The 19,436-nt window shown below is 58.6% G+C and overlaps 1 protein-coding gene across 4 annotated transcripts in view; it reads right to left on the minus strand.

The window, feature by feature from the left end:
* Positions 1–750: 750 nt before the first annotated feature.
* The window catches only part of SRC (SRC proto-oncogene, non-receptor tyrosine kinase), a 30,615-nt gene continuing 11,929 nt past the window's right edge, over positions 751–19,436 (minus strand). For 2 of the 4 annotated variants that reach the window (XM_074843521.1, XM_074843522.1), the window contains exons 2-14: positions 16,988–17,063; positions 13,018–13,267; positions 12,658–12,757; positions 12,207–12,224; positions 8,669–8,767; positions 7,818–7,921; positions 6,259–6,408; positions 5,866–6,021; positions 5,524–5,703; positions 5,367–5,443; positions 4,892–5,045; positions 4,562–4,693; positions 751–4,106 (exon numbers count right to left, since the gene is read on the minus strand). In XM_074843521.1, coding sequence (XP_074699622.1) covers positions 3,898–4,106; positions 4,562–4,693; positions 4,892–5,045; positions 5,367–5,443; positions 5,524–5,703; positions 5,866–6,021; positions 6,259–6,408; positions 7,818–7,921; positions 8,669–8,767; positions 12,207–12,224; positions 12,658–12,757; positions 13,018–13,258 — 1,620 coding nt within the window. In that variant the 5' untranslated portion in view covers positions 13,259–13,267; positions 16,988–17,063 and the 3' untranslated portion in view covers positions 751–3,897. The remainder of the gene's footprint in view (positions 4,107–4,561; positions 4,694–4,891; positions 5,046–5,366; positions 5,444–5,523; positions 5,704–5,865; positions 6,022–6,258; positions 6,409–7,817; positions 7,922–8,668; positions 8,768–12,206; positions 12,225–12,657; positions 12,758–13,017; positions 13,268–16,987; positions 17,064–19,436) is intronic. The other 2 variants (XM_074843523.1, XM_074843524.1) reach the window with 2 other exon arrangements.

Here is a 19,436-nt window from a genome sequence, read left to right on the forward strand (position 1 = left end):
CAGCCCACACATGGACCAAGGGACTTCCCAACAAGAGATAATCCCTCAATCACTTAATTGCTTTAAAGAGAAGCAAAACATAACGCATTCAACATTTAAGGTGCTAAGACTGAGTCACTTACCAGCCCAAGGAGGGAGCAGCCACACACCAGCATCAAGTAACCAGACCCAGAGACTTGGGGCATTAAAGCCACCCCAGACCACAGTGGTGATCAAGGAGGAACAGCATCACTGAACCACCCAGCTTTCAGAAGACCTGCTCCCCGTCCCCCCAACCCTGTGCTATAGATCAATTACTTAATCACCAAGTTAGGGATCCCAATCAGCACCCACTAATTATCCTAATGAAGCCAGCTTGCTTGTAGTTGCCGACGAAGCAGATTCTGCTGAAGGGAGGACTGCTCTCTGTTCTGTCCCCCCCAGACCAGCTGATGGGGGTTGGCAGTCAGGCCTCCTGCCTGCTGGGCTTGGGGCAGCTGGCTGGCCCTGGCTCTTGGAGCAGGAGGGACACAGCAGATGAGGCTCCTCTTGCCGGAGCAGGCGCTGGGGCTGTGCTGGACCATGAGCCTGCATGGGGACACAGGAATGGCTCCAGCACCACAGGACAGAAGTGGCACCAGATCCCAGAAGCATCAGCCAGAAAAAGCCTCTGAAGCACCAGGAGTGCCACATGGGCATGGCACGTGCTCCAGGAACCACTGACTCCCGTAACAGGGATGCTGAGAAGTCTTCTCATACATGAGCTACACTTTTTTTTTTTTTTGTGAGGTCTGTTTGTATTTAATTATCAAACTGCAAAGTATTTACATCAACATTAGAGTTTCAAAGCATCTCCACCCCCCACCACCCACAAAACTGGACCTTTTCAGGTTTTTCTCCAAAGTTTTATTATTATCCAAAAAAAAAAAAAAAAAGCTAAATATTTTACTTAGACACCGAAAAAGGCAGGTGGGGGGAGAGGGGAGCTGGAGAGAGAGAAACAGATCCACATGTTCTCTGCATAGTCGGAGATCTTACAAAACACCGTTTAAAAAAAATGATAACAGCAGTGAAGAATAACTTGTAGGGCATTACTGACCCTGGGAAGCCAAAGAGCATCCTTAGGTGGGGGCTCCCCTTTGGAGTTTATTGGCTTAAAAAATAAATTGGCAGACAACAACGGTGATGGAGGAGAGGCTCTCGATCCCCAGGGCCTCCTGGTCGTGCCAGCTGCAGCGGCGAGTCTGGAGATGCTGGGTCCCACCGAAACCGCTGCACAGAAACACGGATGGACACACGGACATGCAGACACACAGCCCCAGCCCCGTGCAGGAGGGTTCCTTGAGGATTGCTCTACTGTCTTCTGCCCTGAAATGTCCCCAGCATGTCTCCTTCGTCAGAGCTTGCCAAAAGCCATGGGGAATTACGCCAGCCTGGGGTGTTCCTTGCACCAAGGCTGCGTTCCTGCTCTGCCGCTTGCCAGAAAGAGCCAGAAAATGAAACCACTGGGTTAATCCCGTTGCCGTCCCGCTGCACTCATGCAAGACCCTGTACGTGCTGCAGACAGCCAAAGGCCAAACCTTAACATGTGCACTTGCCTTCTCTCTCCCCTGCTTTCAGATCAAATCTGGCTTCCGCATGTTAGTTTTAAGAGGTTTCTCCTGGGGATGGGGATTCTGTATAATTGAGGCAGAGCTATGGCACAGGCCAGCCCTTGGTGGCCAGCTGCTGCGGGACAGGGCTCTTTGGCAGTGCTGACAGGGACGCAGCAGCCGCCCATCTCAGGGATGGAAAGACCCAGAATATCAAGGTTTGGAGAGCTCCTGCCCAAACGCTGGGTACAGCAAATCTACTAGGAAGCAGGGAGAAAAGGCTCCGAGTCCCAGAATGATTTAAAAAAATCCATTAAACCAGTCACTGTTCTCTAAGCCAGCAGGATCTCTCCATACTGCTGAAGAACCTGTTCAAGCTGATTTCAAAGGTTTTACTCACTAAAAAGGAGCCACCAACCAACCAAGTGAGCACTTGGTTCATAAATAAGCGGCTGGGGAGCTGCAGGAGCGAGCGGGAGCAGCGGCATGTCTGGGCCCTGCTCCAGCAGAGGTTTGGGGAGGGGGTTTGGGCTGCCCCCCTGCCCATACTCAGCTCCCACCCAGGGACACCGGCAGCGCAGCGGGGGCTGGTGAGAGGTGGTTTGGGTCTGCTGTCTGCAAGGAGGCTGTGCCGGAGGGAAACCCCATCCCACAAGCAATGGGGAGGCAAAGAAAGCCCACCGCCTGAGGACTGAGAGGTGGGCGAAGCTGCTGGCTCCCCTCTCCAGGTCCTTCCCATGGGTGCGTGGCAGCACCCCTGCCCCACAGCACCCCCTCGAGCCCCCATCCCACCCCTGGCCCAGCAGAGCAGCCAAAAAGCCCCAAGGTCTTTCTGAGCGAGGCTGCCCGGGACCTGAGAGGTGAGGGAGCAAAGCCTTGTGAGCCACCACGGCGAAGGGTTTCCAGCTGGGTACAGCCGCATGAGGGGGAAAAAAATCAACACATGCAACTAAGTCAATGTTTGGGAGGGTGCGGGGACCGCTCGAGGGCTATGTACAAGCAGGTGCTGGGCAGGAGAGCACAGGGGCTGGGTGCTGCCCTGCCGGCCCTGAGTTCAGCCCCGTGGGATGGGTGTGGGGGCAAAGCTGGGCACAGATAGCCACCCACTACCAAAACAGGGCTGAGGCCTTTGGGAGCGAGCAAGGGAGAGGAGGATGCAAATGTCTCCCGTGCAGCACAGCGCTTCCCAGGACTCTCCTCCAGGATGGTGGCCCATGGTTGGGGATGCTCCCACTGCATGGGGACTGCAGCCCAGTAGCTGAGACACAAGGGGTAGGGGGAAGGCAGCTAAAAACGTACTGGGTGGACAAAAGCATTTGTGAAAGACAAGTATTTTCCCCAAAACACTCCCACACCCTGAACAGCCACACGTGCCATGCACCCAAGCCCTGCGGTGGCATCGGATCTGGTGGCAGGGCCAGCCCAGGGGACTCTGCCAGTGGGAGAGCTGGTGGTGGAGCCGGGGAGGGCGGCTGGGGGGAGCTTCCCAGGGAGCTGGCTGGAAGACCAGGACTGCTTGGTGGGAGAAGGTGTAGCTGGGGCAGCGGGGCTGGTGGCAGGCAGGGTGAGGGCTCTGCTGGCACCCCCAAGTGCCACTCCCAGGAGAGATGAGATGGATCCCTTGTGGGGACAGACGCAGCTGGAAGATTCGAATGTGCACCCAGGTAACTCCCACGGGATGGTGTTGGTCACTGGAGCCATGAGCAGCCACATTTCACACTGCCGGTGAGGCTGCAGTGAGGCCAGAGGGACCACCAGCGTTCCACTGCCACCCCACACTGGCACCACTGCTCCAGAGCATCGCCCCCTCCGAACCAGCCAGGGATCGTGCCTTCCCCGTGCCAAAACGTCTCTGCTGGCGCCCTCGGGAGAAGCGGAGCCAAGGAGGGGATGGCAGGGAGGGCAAAGGGGCAGGGAAATTTGTGCTGATTTAGAAAGGGGGTGCAAGAGACTGGGGCCATGTGTCCAAGGCAGGGTGATGCTGTCCCCAAGTTCCTCCAGGCTCACCCCAGAGCTGCTGGGGGGGAAAGATCTCCCGAAAGCCAAGTGTCTCGGAGGGAGATGCTCCACTCGCCCTCTCGAGCCGGCTCTACCGGCGCCCGCAGGCTCCTCTCGCCAGCGGGACGGCGCCACTTCATTAAACACAGGCCAGAAGTCTTAATGAGTGATGGGGGGACCCAGCACCTCCCCTGGCCACATCCGGAGATGATGCCCCATCCTGCTCCGGGTCTGCTCCACAAAAAACTGGCCCCTCGGCGGGGAGGCCAGCCCTCGGCGCCCCGCGGCGAGGACGGCAGCGTCCCTGGTGCCAGGAGGAGCTCCGGGTCTATAGGTTCTCGCCGGGCTGGTACTGGGGCTCTGTCGAGGTGAAGTAGTCCTCCAGGAAAGCCTGCAGGTACTCAAAGGTGGGTCGCTCCTCGGGGTCCTTCCGCCAGCACTGGCACATGAGGTCGTGCAGGGACTCGGGGCACTCAGGCGGGCAGGGCATGCGGTACCCCCGCTCCACCTGGTCCAGCACCTCTCGGTTCACCATCCCTGCGTGTGGCCAGAGGAGAGCGGGCATCGATTAGAGCCCAGCCAGATCCTGCACCGCACCTTCCCCAGAGGGGACACTGAGGGCATCGTGCTGGGATGAGCCTTATGGGCAACTCTGGTGACCCAGAGAGAGAGGGACCCCCCAGCCCAACATCGCTTGTCCCTGACAGCCTGTATCCTTGTGTGGGAACTAGAGTGGGACAGGGTGGCTGTGACCCTGCATCCTGGTCAGGCTCTGCTCGCCCTGCCACAGAAGGGCAGGATTTAACCTGGGCAGGGGCAGCTCACCCCCGAGCCCGCCCTCCCTGCCCAAATTGCAGGAGAAACTTTGCATCAGTTTGCTCCTCCGCAAAGATGGCTCTGGGGAACCACAGGGGCAAGCACTGGGCACAGGCAGCTGGTACTGGGGCACCACAACAGGGACAGGGCTTCTGCCGGTCGGTGCCAGCCCTCACCTGGGTATGGCACTCTGCCCTTGGTGGTCAGCTCGGTCAAGAGGATGCCAAAGGACCAGACGTCCGACTTGATGGTAAACCTGCCGTACAGAGCAGCTTCGGGGGCCGTCCACTTGATGGGGAACTTGGCGCCTGGATGGAGAGGCAGGGTGAGGGGCTGCTCCCAGCCCCGCGGTGCCTGGGGGTGCGTGGGGCTGCAAGTGCCTCCAGGACTCCCGTGCAAGCAGGGCCACGTGCCGGCTCAGGATGCAACGCGCACCCCTGGGGACCAGTGGCCACTGCTCCAGGGCTGCCTGCCTGGGCACAGTGCCGGCAGCGCCGGGCACGCACCTTGCCGAGCGGTGTACTCGTTGTCCTCGATGAGCCGTGCCAAGCCGAAGTCGGCCACTTTGCACACCAGGTTCTCCCCCACGAGGATGTTGGCTGCCCGGAGGTCCCGGTGGACGTAGTTCATCCTCTCCACGTAGGCCATGCCGGATGCAATCTGTGGAGACCAGCACATGGGGCACTGAGGCTGGTGGGGTGACACGAGGGTCCCTGGGGAGCCCACCTGGGGTGCAGGAACAGCCGGTTGCTCAAGAATACCCAGGGAGAGCCGGCAGCAACAGGAACAGGCAAAATGATGGTTCCTGACTGCAACCCAGCTCTGGGCTGAGCACCCAGAGGGGATGGTGGCACCCACCCAAGTGAGGCTGTGGAGCACCCCACCACCTGACAGACGACAGCCACGACAGCCCAGTGAAATGCTCGGGCAGCCAGCACCCTCGGAAGGGGATGTGAGAGGCCTGGGGATGCACAAACCCACCTGAGCTGCCATATCCACGAGCTGGGGCAACCGCAGGTACTTGCCCATCTCACCCTTCAGGAAGTCCAGGAGGCTCCCTGCGAGGAAGACCATGGTCACAGCAATCCGGCAGAGCAGAGCCCCTTGGCCACCCCCCCGGCATCCCTCCTGCGCTCACCCTTGCTCATGTACTCGGTGACAATGTAAATGGGCTCCTCCGAAACCACCGCATAGAGCTGAACCAGCTTCTCGTGACGGAGCTTCTTCATGACCTGGGCTTCCTGTAGGAAGGCCTCTGGGGACATGGTGCCGGGCTTCAGCGTCTTGATCGCCACCCGGGTAGTGCCGTTCCAGGTCCCTGTGGCACAGGACACGCTGCTCAGGACACATTTATGGGGCAGGGGGCCATGTCCATCGCCTGCTCCCCCACCCCACTGCAGGCTCCGGGCACCTGCAGATAGCTGGGGAGAAGATGCAGGTGGTGACACGGGGGGGACAGCGGGGTGGGAATGGTCCTTACCCATCCACACCTCTCCGAAGCAGCCCTGTCCCAGCTTGACCTCCAGCCGCAGCGATTCCCGGGGGATTTCCCAGGCATCCTTGGCAAGGCCTTGGGTCTGGGGCTTGGATGTGGGGCAGACGTTGGTGAGACGGTGGCACAAGCCGTCGGCGTGTTCTAGCACAGGAGGGGACAACACTAGGGTGACACTTGGGCATTTAGGCACATGATGTCTTTACCCCACATCTTCCCTGCAAAACACCTCAGGGACCCGTACCCAAACCCTCACCCTCCTCCCTAAAACCCAACCAGCTTTTCCAGGGTCCCCCCAAGCTGGTTTGGGATCCCCCAGCCCCACACTGGCTTCCCAGCAGCACCTGCCAGACCCCAAGGGGACCCCAAGTGGCTACCCACTGGAGTAATAGGCCACCAGCTGCTGCAGGCTGTTGAACTGGGTGCGGGAGGTGATGTAGAAGCCGCCACTGTCCAACTTGCGGATCTTGTAGTGCTTCACGTTGAGCCCCTTGGCGTTGTCGAAGTCAGAGACGGAGAGGCAGTAGGCACCTGTGGGCAGGACCGAGGGGCTGGGGGGGAGATGCACCGCAGACGGGTGCTCCCCAAGGGGTCCTACCAGGGGGTGGGCATAGGGGACCAGGGCTGTGCATGCAGGCTGCTGCTTTCACCCAAAAGCAGAGGATGGGGAGCAACTCCTGGCTGCATGAGCTGGCACCTCATGCCAGGGAGGGATGGCACGTACCCCTGGCTACAGCCACGCCATGTAATCACAACGACCAGCATTGTGGGGATGGACTGTGCCCCCCAGGCAAGCACCGAGGAAGAGACCCCACTGGGTTTAGGGGGGCCTAGCGAGCAGGAGAGCGAACAGCCCCCTGGGACACAGGGACAAATCTGGCTCTGGAGGCAAAGCGGGGATGCTGAAGTAGGGGAGAGGACCAGTCAGGAGACTGCTGACTCACAACCCCAACATCTCAGCATCTCAGAGGGAGCCAAGGGGCTGGTGGGCCCAACTCCCCGCTCCATAAATCCCACTGTGGGCATCACTTTGGGTGCCTGTCTCCACTCTGCCCACACGAGAGCAACACCATGCTGCTGAGGCCACAGGTAATGAAAGGGAAGATTTATGCTGCTGCTTGAGTGAAAAGTTTTCACTGGAATAAAATAAATAGTGGCAAGTTCAAAGCATCAAAACAGAAAGGAACATCAAGGAGCTTTTCCCAAAGGTGCATTTGGAGCCAAACTAAACTACATTTCCAGGTAAGAAACAGCATCCTCAGCAGCCAAACCACAAAGATCAAAACTTGCACTTTCAGGAGGCACAAAACAAGTATAAAGAGTCATTAGACTTGAAAGAAGGACCTAAAAATTCATCACTGCCTCTGTCTGGTTGCCCAGGAAGCACTTGCTCAAGATTTTACCACTATTTAGGGACCAGGAAAAAACAGAAAACACCTACTTGGGGGTGTAAAAACTAAAAAGCCAGGAAAAAAGAGCATCCTGCCTGGTGGTCCTGCCAGAGCTGGCGAGTCACCCGGCTCCCACCCTGCCATGAGCTGAACCATCTCTTTGAAGGGTGACCACTGGGCAGGCAGTGGTGGGAGAGAAGCGGCCGCATCCCTCCAAGGGGGGAAGGTTTGTCGGTGTAACGGCGCCTTCGGCATAGAGATGTCACCGGTGATTTAATGGGTGTGTCAGCACCTGCTCCCTGGGGACCGGCACCAGCAGGGGAGACCCCAGGAGGCTGCCTGTGCTGAGGGGCATCACTCAGTGACCCCCAACACTGGCTTCTGTCTGCAGGGTATGAATCCTTTCTCCTTCTCCCTCCCCGTGCACCTAAGCTGGGGGAACTGGGACTGCACAGAGCGACTGAGGGGACTGGGGTCCCCACACAGATGTCCCTCCCCAACCCCCAGAGAGGGGCTCCCCCTGGCTGCGCCCCCCCCAGCCCTGCTCACCTTTCGTGGTCTCGCTCTCCCGGACCAGGAAGGTGCCTCGGGGATTTTCGGGGTTGAGCAGCAGCCGCTCGGACTCCCGGCGAGTGATCTTCCCAAAATACCACCTGCAAGAACAAAGCAGCGGCTCAGCGCCTGGCACTCACCCACCCTCTCCATCGCCTTTCCAAGCAGCGGGCTCAGCCCTGGCCCCCCCCACTGAAGATTTCGGAGACCACAGGCTGTGTCTCCAGGCTTGGGCACCTCAGGATGCACCATGCCCCTGTACTGCCCGGGCTGGGCATCACCCAAGGAGCATCCTGCACCACAGGCCACAAAACACCTTCACTCCAAAAGCCTCTCCAAACGAGGGGCTCCGGGGACCACTGAAGCCCCCCAAGCTGTTGCTGGAGGGGATGCCATGCTGCTGACTGGGGACAGGGTCTGGGGACGTGGCTGGCACCTCCTGCTCTTGAACTTATGGCCAGCTTTGCCCCTGCCTGCTCTCCCCATGTGACGGTCACCTCTGCGCTGAACCCGATCTGTGCAGGCAGAGCCGGCAGCATCCTCACACACGGATGCGTGTCCATGAAGAAAAGTAAAAACCAAACCAAAAGCATCAGGTCCACCACGGCCCCTGCTACGCCACCACTCATCCCTCCACCACGCAAGCAGCTGCACCTCCGCACTTTATGGGCCTTAAAGAAAGGCTGCAAAATGTTCGAGGGGGTTGCAAATTCAAAGGGGAAAAATAACAAAAAGGAAAAACCCGAAGGCCTTGCAGGTTTTGCCCAGGAGAGGGGCAGGGAAGGGAGGAGCGCTCAGGGTGCATTTGCTATTGCTCGTCTTTAAACTGTCTAAAAGATGGCAATTACTCTTCAGCCTGGATGGAGTCTGAGGGCGCGACATAGTTACTGGGGATGTAGCCCGTCTGTCCTGTAGTGAGGGAATGAGCCAGCCACCAGTCACCTTCCCTGCAAGAGAACCAAAACACACTCAGTGTGAAGCCAGGAGCCCCCTGGCCGGTCCCTCTCCCGCCCGCAGGCGCCAGGGCCGGGATGAGCCAGCAAAGAGCCCCGCTGAGAAGGGGTGCAGCCCCCACAGCCCCCAGCCCCACAGCAGGACCCCAGCCAGGAGGGCTCCTGCTGCCAGCCCCTGCCCGTGGCTCCGTTTTGCCAAGCTGTCAGTATTAGGGCCATCCATCTGCATATGGGATGCTTTAAACTGAAATCAGGCAGGGCAGCCAGCGAGCCAAAATACCTTCGCAGCCAACCTGAATGCGAAGGGGGCCTGGCTGGAGGTTGAGAGGCACTGGGGATCCAAGGCAGCAGGGCAGCGGGGAGCGACAGGCGAGGGGGGCGTGAGGGGAGACGGGGAAAAGCGACAGAATGATGGCAGTGATTAAAAAAAGCACTGGGAAAACCCAAGAGAGTTTGTTAAACACAGGCTGCAGAAAAGCAACAGGATAGGGCTGAGGTTTAGGCAGCAGCGGGTGAGACCTGCCCCGCAGTGATGCCTAGCCTGGATGCGGTGGGCTCCGTCCAGCTCGGGTGCCCTGGGACAGGCACCCTGCATGGGCGCAGCCCCTGACCATGAGCTTCCTCACGGCCCTGCCTGCACGACTGCTTGCATGGAGCCACACACACCCACGGTTCTGAGCACAGCTCTGCCCTGCAGGACCCCCTGTGCCACCCCCAAAATTCCGGGGCTGACCCGCCATCCCTCCTGCCCTGGGCACAGTGGCCCCAAAGCACGTCCCCAGGAGCTGGCCGGGCACGGGAGCCTTCTCACTGCTCTGTCCTCCTCCCTGCAGGCTTCTGCCTGGGATGAAGCAGGAAAGGACAATAAATAAAGAAGAACAACAGGACAGTGGGAGGCAGCTTCCCCTTCCCCACAGACAGCAGGGCTTCCTCCCACCACCTGAATCTTCTTGTCCATCAGATGGAGTCACCTAATTTATCCTGACCATGAGGGAGACGAGGCTACGGGAAAACTGCAGATTCGTGGGAACAGCACCGCAAGGATGCAAGAACTTGGCAGGATGATCTCCACAAACACTTTACAGAAAAACCTTAGCAACCTCCATCACCACTAAAAGACCATCAGACCACGTCCAAACCCATCCCTGGCTCCTGCAGATATGTAAACCTCCATCCTGGCTCCAGCAGCTTGTCACTTTTGCTTGTCCCAGCTAAACCAGAGATGCTTCGAAGTGGCCAGGAAACGCTGGACATGGCCCCCAGTTCCCCACACTGGTGCCAGCAGGGCCAGGAAATGCAGGGACCCTCAGGACATCTCCCAACCACACAGCCGGGCTCTGCTCCCCATCCCCAGCCTCGCAGCAGCCCCGGATAGTATTTTAACTTCTCCTGGTCCTGGTGTGTCTCTTGGCAGGTAGCTTGGGCTCACCAGCCAGAGCTGCTGCCCCAGTCACCTTTACTGAGGTGGCTCTGAAGGGGACAGGAGGCTGGTTGGGCTCCTTTCCCACGGGAGGAGAAAACATCTGCTTGAGAAATGCCCAGCTTTTGACTTCTGGCTTTATTCCAGCTTGGGCTTCAAGCTGGGAATTCAGCAAAAACAAACTATTCCAAAAATGTCTCAGCGGGGAAAAAAAAAAAATAATCATCATCATCAAAACAAAGCATTTCAACAATTCCCTGCACAATCTTACCCAAAATACCCCACCACATCCCTGTTGGCTGCCAGCTGGCTGGGAGGAGACCTCCTCCCACTGGAAATAGTACCAGGAGATCCTTTCTGCACTGGGGTGGATGGGTTTGGCCCGTCCGGGAGGCCGAGGGTCACTGCAGACAGTCTGGGCTTTGCCAGGACACGGGAGCAGGGATGTGGGTGACATGGAGGCCTCTCCTCTCACCCTGCACAACCCCAGCCCTGTTAGAGCAGCCAAAATCCGCAGCCGCCCCGCAAAGCCACTGGTAGCCAGTCATCCCTGTGGCTGTGGGCTCCTGCTGTGTCCAGGACCTGCCAGCCATTCCCGGGCTGACGCCAAGCACCCTCCCCACAGCCCCAGGGCACCGACTGTGCCCTCCCAGGGAGCCCAAAGGGGACATCACATGCCTGGCTTTTGCTGTCTCCAAAGCGCAGCAGCCCAAGCTGCTCCTGGACCATCAGAGCATCTCTGGGCACCCAGTGAGAAGAGATTTAGCCCCCGAGCACTGCACAAACTGGACAGCTTTCTCCACCACCTCTCCCCCTGTGGACATCCCACCCATGCAGCTGCAGCACACACTGGGAAGGTCTGCAGCTAGATCCTGCACTCCCACCGATGGGCTGCATCACCAAAAAAAGCCCTTTTGCTCCCCAGGATGCTGCAGAGCCCATCGCGCCCTGACCCTTCCCTCTAACCGAGCCTTTGACAAGGGCAGCAGAGGAAAAAAAATATGGAAACCCCAGAAGTGATGTAAGTTAGCATGAAGAAAAAACCCTCATATATCAGCCCAATCTGGACCTGCAACGGGCAGAGCTCACTTCATAACAGCCCAAACCAGAGCCCAAGCCTGGGGCTAGTATGCTGCTGAGGCTGTAAAAGCAAGAAGCACCCAATCACCCAAATTCAGGCTTTTCCTGCAGCGCTGAAGCCCTGTACATCCTGGACTTAAAGAAATCACCATTAATGAACAGCGTTGGAACAAGGAGAACACGGATCAAATTGAAAACATGTTTGTTCAACACTGCCTGACCATTGCAGGAGAAATACCACCCCCAGGACGTTCCCCCATCTTTCCACCCTTTGACTCTGCAAAGCTGTTTTGGGTGCCCAGGTTGGACGGCCACAGCGGAGGGGCCAGCGGGCACTGCAGACCCTAGGGACCCTGTGGCAACCCCATGGCTGGGGACAGTGGGTCCACCAGGCAGGTTCCAGACTGTGTCAGGACAGGCCACACGTGGGTTTAATACAGGATCATGTTTAGGAGCATCTTCTGGCTAGTCACACTGCCCTGCTCTACGCAGCAAGCGATGGGTGTGCTGCTGTGACCAGGATGGAGAGCAAACAAGCGGGAGTCAGACCCCTAAGGAAGTGCTTGAGTCCCCTGAGCCACACACAAAAAATAAAAATAAAAGATGTAAAAATAAATGCAAAAAAGGCCAGGAGGGAGCAGAGAGCCAACTGAAAAAGGACTGCAGAGAGGTGCCAGGCATAGACTAGGAAAGCAGGCCAGGTTCAGAGCTCCTGGGTGCAGACACAGCTCTGGATGGAGCAGTTCCCTGGCATGGGAAGGGGCTCCCCTGCTCTGCCCCAGTCGCTCAGGGAGGACAAACCATGGGGCAACCACAAAACCATCGGGCAACCATCTCCTCCCAGCCCCGCTCCACCCAACCTTACCCTAACATGGGCAGCAGACAGGCTTTTGCCATTTAACAATAATCATAGTAATAATCTGGAATACACACCTGACGTCCACTTTTCTTCTAAATGACAGCATGGCACAGAGGAGAGAAAAAAGAGTCAAGAGAGAAGCTGAGATCAGAGGCACTGAGTAAGCACAAGGGAAAGCACCCGTGAAGCTGAGGAGATGTGTCCAGGGAAACGAGAGGGAGCTGAGCGCTGATGGGGACAGGGGACCGGCAGGGACGCAGCCCTGCGCTGGAGCAAGCAGAGAAGGTGGCTTGGTGACAAGGCTGCAAGGCAACAGTGACCAGCAGCAGGGCTGGGAGGACACGGGGGCAGGCAAATGATCGCCGGCAACGCTGATGTCCTCGGACAAGTCACTGTGTCCGTGCGAGTTTTGGCGCATCCCTCTTTGAACACCCATCACTGGGGAGAGCTGGCCCTGCCAGGGCTGGGCTCGGGGGCTCCGCAGGAGGGACAACGGGGCTTGGCTGCAGGGACAGGGACACTCACGTGTTGTTGACGATTTGCAGGCGCTCTCCTTTCTTGAAGGACAAGTCTGTTTCGGTCCGGGACTCGTAGTCGTAGAGGGCCACGAAGGTGGTGACTCCACCTGCAACAGAGAGAGAGAGAGCACTCAGGCCAGGCACAGCCACCGGCACTGCCACGGCACGGTGCTGGGTGACCTCACTGAGACCCTCCTCTCCCACCATCCTCCCGCCAGCCAGTAAGACACTGATCTGCTCCCCCTCTAGCTCAAAGCCAGTGTCCCTCAGAAGCAGAAGACCCCATCACCACAAGAAGCAGCTGGAACAAAACCCACAAAGACCCAACAGACCCTCCCTGCCCCGCCGAGCCCCAGCCCACACGGACCAGCCAGCGCCCCAGCACGCTGCGGCGAGGTGACCGTGTCGGAGGTGTTGAAGCCTCCGAAGAGCTTGGACTCAGCAGCCATGGTCCCGAAGGAGCGGCTGGGGGTGCGATGGGCGTCGGGAGCAGCCGCCTTGCTGGGTGTCTGCGAGGCTGGGTAGCCCCCGTGGTGGGCGTTGTCGGTGGGCTCCAGGCTGCGTCGGCGCTGGCTGGGGTCTTTGGGCTTGCTCTTGCTGCTCCCCATGGTCCTGGGCTGCAGAAGACAGACACACATGCAGAGGGCTTCTATTATTATTATTATTATTATTATTATTATTATTATTATTATTATTATTATTGTTAAGCTGCCTCCCAGGGCTTGCATGAGTCTGCCCACTAGGAAACAAAACAACCTCTGGAGTCTGTTCAAGCTTCAGCTGCCAGAAAGTCTGGCCATCCTGTCCTTGCCCTGGGACAGCATCGTCCCTCATTAACGCTGAGCCACCTCCCGCGTGGCTGCCACAGCCAGCGAGATGCTGGGAGCGAGCTGCCAGGGCGTGCTGTGGGAGCAGAGGGAAGCATTTTCAGCTGCGGGATTGTGGGGGGAGGATGCTGAGCGTGGAGCCTGGACCGGTGCTCAGGAGAGCGGCTGCAGATGTCCCGGGGCCAGGTGCCCACTGTGGGATGTAGTTCAGGCCCCTACCCAGCCATGTTTCCTCCTACACGAGGGTTTCTACCAGGGTAAGGACAGGAGAAGACAAGACCCAGACAAATATTCACAAGTTTGGATTCCTCCGATGGCAGAAATTTGGAGAACCCATAGCTGCATCGTTCTGCTTGCTCAGGACAGGGATTTAAATGCTGAGGATGTTACTGTGAAGTCCAAAACGTGTAGCAAACAGGAAAAAAGTTTAAATCAGGAGCAGTTTCAGGCAGTTAGCGGCTAAGGACCAAGGGATCTTGGCTTTATATATAGTCATGCCTTCCTTTCCACTCAAGACCATGCTCTATAAATACCTTCAAGGTAATGATATAAATGAAGGAAGGGAATTATTTGCAGTCTCCAAAGATGGCAGGATACCCAGCAGTGTCCTGAAGCTATGGAAGGAAATATTTAGGCTAGATCATGCATGGCAGGAGTGAAAAGGGAGGTGGAGACAACCAGGGAGAGTATCTCTGGTAAGAAAAAACAAGCAGGGAAGGAGCAGAGGAGACAGCCGCTGCTCATGGGGTGTGGATCTGGATGCAGCCACCCACAAGGCTTTGCCGAGGGCTCAGCCTCACCCAACAGATGTTTTTTCTAACCCATGTTTTGAGAGAAACTTGGGCCAAGCCCCCACGAGCAGGGCCAGAGCCACAGGGCAGCTCCAGCAGCCTGCACAGCCCCAGCGTCGGCGGGGCAGAGCCCCCCCGGCTCCGGCCAGGGGGAAGTTGAGGGGTGCGAGGCACAAGCGCTGCCCCCTCCCACCTCCCCTCCCCACAGTGAGGGCTTTGCCTGACCAGCAGGGCTTATCTTCCAAAAGACTCAACTTCCATCTACCGTTTTCCATCCACTGTTTTCCAGCTCCCAAACTGCACAGAGGACCAGCAGCATCCCCTGTCTCGCTTCCACACAGGTTTGCTTCAGCTGCAACCATGCTGGTTGGATCAAACCATGCCAGCGTTTGGGAATCTGAATAAACTGATTTTTCGGGCTGGGTATGGCTACAGCAGCCGCTCCAGCGGGGAGCAGAGCTGTTCTTCCTCCTACACATGCATGCAACGAGGAGGGACCGATGCCTCTATCTGCCACAGGACTTGGCCCACGCATATCTGTGCTGGGCTTTGGGGGCCTCGGAGCAAAGTAAGGTCAAATATAAACTTTGCAGTTGCAAATCATCGCTGTTGGCAATCCAGAGGCAGATCCCATGGTGAAGGGGAGGGGGGGTCTGTCCCATAAATAAATTCACTTTTAAAAGCCTGGTGCAGAAGATACTAAAGCAGAACTGCGGGGGAAAGCAGGACCTTAGAAATGACAAGAAAAAAACCCCACCACTAAGGAAAGTGAACCTCCCCATCCCACACCAGCCCTTCTCTCACCTCCACCCGGGGCTCCGGCACCCGCTGGCGCTCCTGGGGTGGCAGCGGCAGCACAGGGAGGAAAGTGGGGGCACAGCGGGGCTGTGACCGTGCGGCTTGTGACTGCCCACGCGACCGTGAGCCAGGGGCGCAGCTGCTCAGAGTTTCCCCTGGAAGCAGCACTTCCCCAGGCAGGAAAACACCCCAGCTGGGGCGGCAGATTTAGCAGTACTTTGGGGACACAAATGTCCCCCAGGCACACCCCATGGGGCTGCCAGCCTGGGTCGGCAACTGATTTATCAGTGCACTGAGAGAAATTAGTATAAAATAGTCAACGTGCCAGGAGAAAAGCACAGAAAGGGGAGAGTGGAACTCCCAGGCACTTCCCCAATATCTCCAAAGCAGGGGGGTTCCTTGCCTTGACACACTGCAGGCACAAAACATGCATCTCCCAGGCATGTCCTGACTGGGGATGCCACGGACTGTGAATTCATCCCTCCTTGCGCAGTGGTTTTGGGGAGGGAGAGCTCTCCAGCACACATTGCAAGCTCCCAGCTCGTGCCTGGGCACTGACCCTCCTTGGCAAGGGCTTTGCTGGGTCTGTGCTGGTCGCCAGGACGTGCTGCTCTGACAGGCTGCAGGAGCCGAAGATGGGAGTGGAGGAGAGGAAGGAGGCACGAGCCTCAGGTCCTCTGGGGAAGGGGCTGCAGCGCAGCAAGCCCTGCTCCAAGCTCTCCAGCTTTGCACCTAAAAACACCTCGCTTCAATTTGGCTAGTGCAAAATGTAGGCTGGCAACCCCAAAACTGGCAATCTCAGCTCTGAGCCCCAGGTAACTCAGCCAACGTGACCATGCGGCTTTAGCTCTGTAGCTGCCCTAGGGAGGATGTTCCCCACCTGCCCCCAGGAAGGAGAGGGGACCCTGAGAAATCCCCCACCACCCTGCATTGCTGCTGTGGCCGCCAGTGAGGAAAGGGTGCAAATTCCCCCTGGGAGGAGGCAGGGAGTTGTGCAAGAGCCTGGCAGAGGAGTTATTAATGACAGCAGGAATGTGCTGTGCACTCAGGTCCCTGGGGGAAGAGGGGCCACGCACCAGCCCCACCAGTGGGGAGAGACCCCCCTGCCTCCAGCAGAGCCAGTGACAAACCCCCCTCCAGAGCCAAGGGGCAGAGAAGGAAGGGGGTAAACCCACTGCCCGGCCCCAGCACACCCCAGCAGCATCACTGGGAGCTGTGGGACAGCATCACAGCGTCCAGATTGCAAAAATTACCCACTGCCAGCAGCTATGCTGTATTTATGTCTAAAGTACAGTACTTCTACATGTAACAGGCTGCAGGCATGCTCAGAGCCACCAACATCCAGCCAGGGCTGATGCCTGGCAGCGTATTTCCCTGCTCCCGTGCTTTTTGCAGCCGACAGCGCTGGGATGGGGGGCTCAGCACCGCTCCCCAGCCCAGCCGGGGCCTTGGCTTTCGGCAGGGGATGCACGGCGGCGGCGGGCTGGAGCGTGGCCAGCGTTCCTGGCACTCGCCTCCGAGTGATGCGAGGCAGCTTTCCTGCGGCGGGGATTAGCACCCCGGGCACGTCGCAGCCTGCAGGAACTCCCCTGCTTTCCGCTCCCCAGGGTCAGCGCCGGCGGCACATCGCAAACCACCGTGGTGCCGAGTTGCGAGGCCTCAGCTCTGCCCCCACGCGCCAGCCACGCCGCGGGGAGCACCCGAGGGTGGGAAGGACGAAGGGAGGGCTCTGCCTTTTGCTCCTGCACCCAGCACCTTACCCACCCATGGATGCTCAAGGGCCAAATCCGGCTGTTGCAGAGCACCCGGTACCCCACACCTGAGCCCCGCCATGGGGCTGGAGGGGTTTCCCTTTTCCCAGGTGGGTTCATTCAGCAAAGCAGCCTGGTCCCCCCTCCCCGGGCCATCGGAGATGCCTTACCAGTGCTTTCTGGCTACAGCCTCACTGCGGGGTGGGGAGGGGCCGCCGGCGAAGTCAGCTCAGCTCCCGCCGCAGCCTGCGAGACAGAGGGGACGTCAGCACCCGCAGCAGCCGCCGCCGTCCCCGCACCCCGCCGCCCTCTCCCCCCGTGCCACAGTCTGGTGCTCAGGGCTGCCGCTGCCTTCTTCCTCCTCCTCCTCGCCATCCCTCCAGCACGGGGCTGGCAGCTCACACCCACTCGCTCTGATCTCTCATGTGTGAAGAGGGGACGATTCTCTGCTCCACTTCATCAAACCCACCCGGGGATGGGAGAGGAGGCGGCTGGAGCTGCCCTGAGCAACGTCACGGGGTGAGAGGGGAGCACAGGCACCCCCAGCCCGCCGAGGGATTTTTTCAGGGGAGAAGGAGAGCCAGTTCCTCTGGACACAGCAGTGTCTTCAGCCCTGCCACCCCACCTCCGGATGGCTGGCACCAGTGGCAGGGAGGGTTGGCCACCAACCAGGGACCTTGTCCCCTGGAATGAGAGTCACCTTCTCCCTCCCCAGCAGCACATGCTATGGCATGAACCACGCACAAGGTCTGGGACCACCTTGTGCTGCTCAAGCCCTGATGCAACTAGAAAAGCATGTTTTAGCCAAATTTTCAAAAAGGAGAGTTTCCTGTCACAAGTGTACATGATGGAGGGACACTTGTCAGCAGCAGTGGCTCAGGGACAAACCGGTGGCTTTGGGACAAAAGCAGAGCAAGGCAGGGTCCTACAGAGCCAGAGCAGTCACTTGCCTGGCTCTGCCACCTGCTCCCAGCCCCCAGACCCTGCAGGAACTGCCCCTTCTCCGCTCTCTCATACTGAAAAGGAATCTCTCTCCAGCCAGCCCTGCTCACCCAGTGCTGGGCAGAGGCTTCAGCAGCCCCCGAGGGACTCCCACTTGCAGGGCACAGAGGGGATTCAGCCCCTGCAGCACCCTCAGCTTCACAGCCCCAGGCAGCATCTCAACAGGTTCCTGTCCCAGCTGGAGCCCAGGTTTTACATCTCATCCAGGGGGAACATTCCAGATGGATGGGGACAGGGTGGGCAGCTTTTTGCTGCCCTGGCATCTAACCTGGCTGGCAGCAGGCCTGGAAGTGAGACCAGCCACAGCCTCCTGCCTTCGTGCAAGGGCCTTCAGCCACGAAGGTGTAGTGAGGAGAGGGCTCAGACAGAGACAGCAGGAAAGGAAAAAGAGCTGCTGCTACCCCAGCCTCCTTCCAGCTGCTGCCATCGCAGCCTCCCCTGCCCCAGCTGCCCCAACCCGACCTGCTCAGCCCATGTATTACCCGGACCACAGTGCAGGGCCCCATGGAGCACACACCAGGCTTGTTACGTTGCAAACACTGTGGCATGATGGTGGAAATCACCGAGCAAACCTCCGTGGGGTCAGCATAATGCTGGGCAGCCGCCCCGTGTCCCTCTCGCTGGGTGGGCGCCTGGGGCAGTGGCTGCCATGCAGGGGATGTGCCACACCACAGGTTTATTTTGATGGCCTCCCCTTCCCCCTGGTAATAAGTTTTGTCACTATTTTTAGTGCATTTGATTAGGATAATAAGCAGCAGCTGATTGACAGCTCTTTAAGACTTTGAATGGTTTGTAATTTGTACTTGACTAATATTCACCAGCAATAATTGCACAGCGGGATGGAAGGTGGGGGAAGCTGCAGTCTCAACTCCGGGCTGTAGCACATACAAATAAGGCTGCGCCGCGTACGCACGTGGTGTCCGTGTCCCCACCGCCCATGCACGCTGTGCCACTTGGGTTCCCGGGCACACGCTGCGAGGTCATGGCCATGTTTAGACAAAATAGGACCAAAAAAACCACCAGGGAAACCCAGATATGCCTCAGCCTGGGGTCAGCCACGTGCTGGGGTGGCAAGGTGCAAGGCCCTCCGAAGGGGAAGGGACAGGTCCCTGCATGGCTGCCAGGCAGACGGATGCACGTACATCCCTCACGCTCCCAGGTTTGGGTATTTGGTGGCTGAAAGCAGCTGCTCCGGCAGCAGCCTGGCACAGCCCTGCTTTCTGCCCTGTAGCAGGGCTGTGATCCCAGCTAGCGTGTCACCAGCACAGCCACGGCTGGGCTCAGGCACCCTCCAGCACTGCCATCCCCATGTGCTGCTGGGTTCTGCATTCAGGGTCTCCCCGGCCCTCCCAGACGCCCCCAGGCAGCAGCTGGGCTGAGCCGCAGCCAGAGGAGAGAGCGCCAGGGCTGAGCCCCGTCACATAACCTGCCCAGGGCAGAGGCCACAGCAAGGAGAGAGCCCCAGCAAGGAGCCACCCCCACCCTCCCCTCTCCAAAAGCAATTAAAAATGAAGCACACTCAGCTGCACAACTCAGCTCGGATCAAATCACGGCACACGAGACAGCGGCATCCCTGTCCTCCCCCACCGGCGCTGGAAATGCCGCCCAACCTGCCCA

This window comes from Strix aluco, chromosome 17 (genome assembly GCF_031877795.1).
Source record: "Strix aluco isolate bStrAlu1 chromosome 17, bStrAlu1.hap1, whole genome shotgun sequence".
Taxonomy (NCBI): domain Eukaryota; kingdom Metazoa; phylum Chordata; class Aves; order Strigiformes; family Strigidae; genus Strix; species Strix aluco.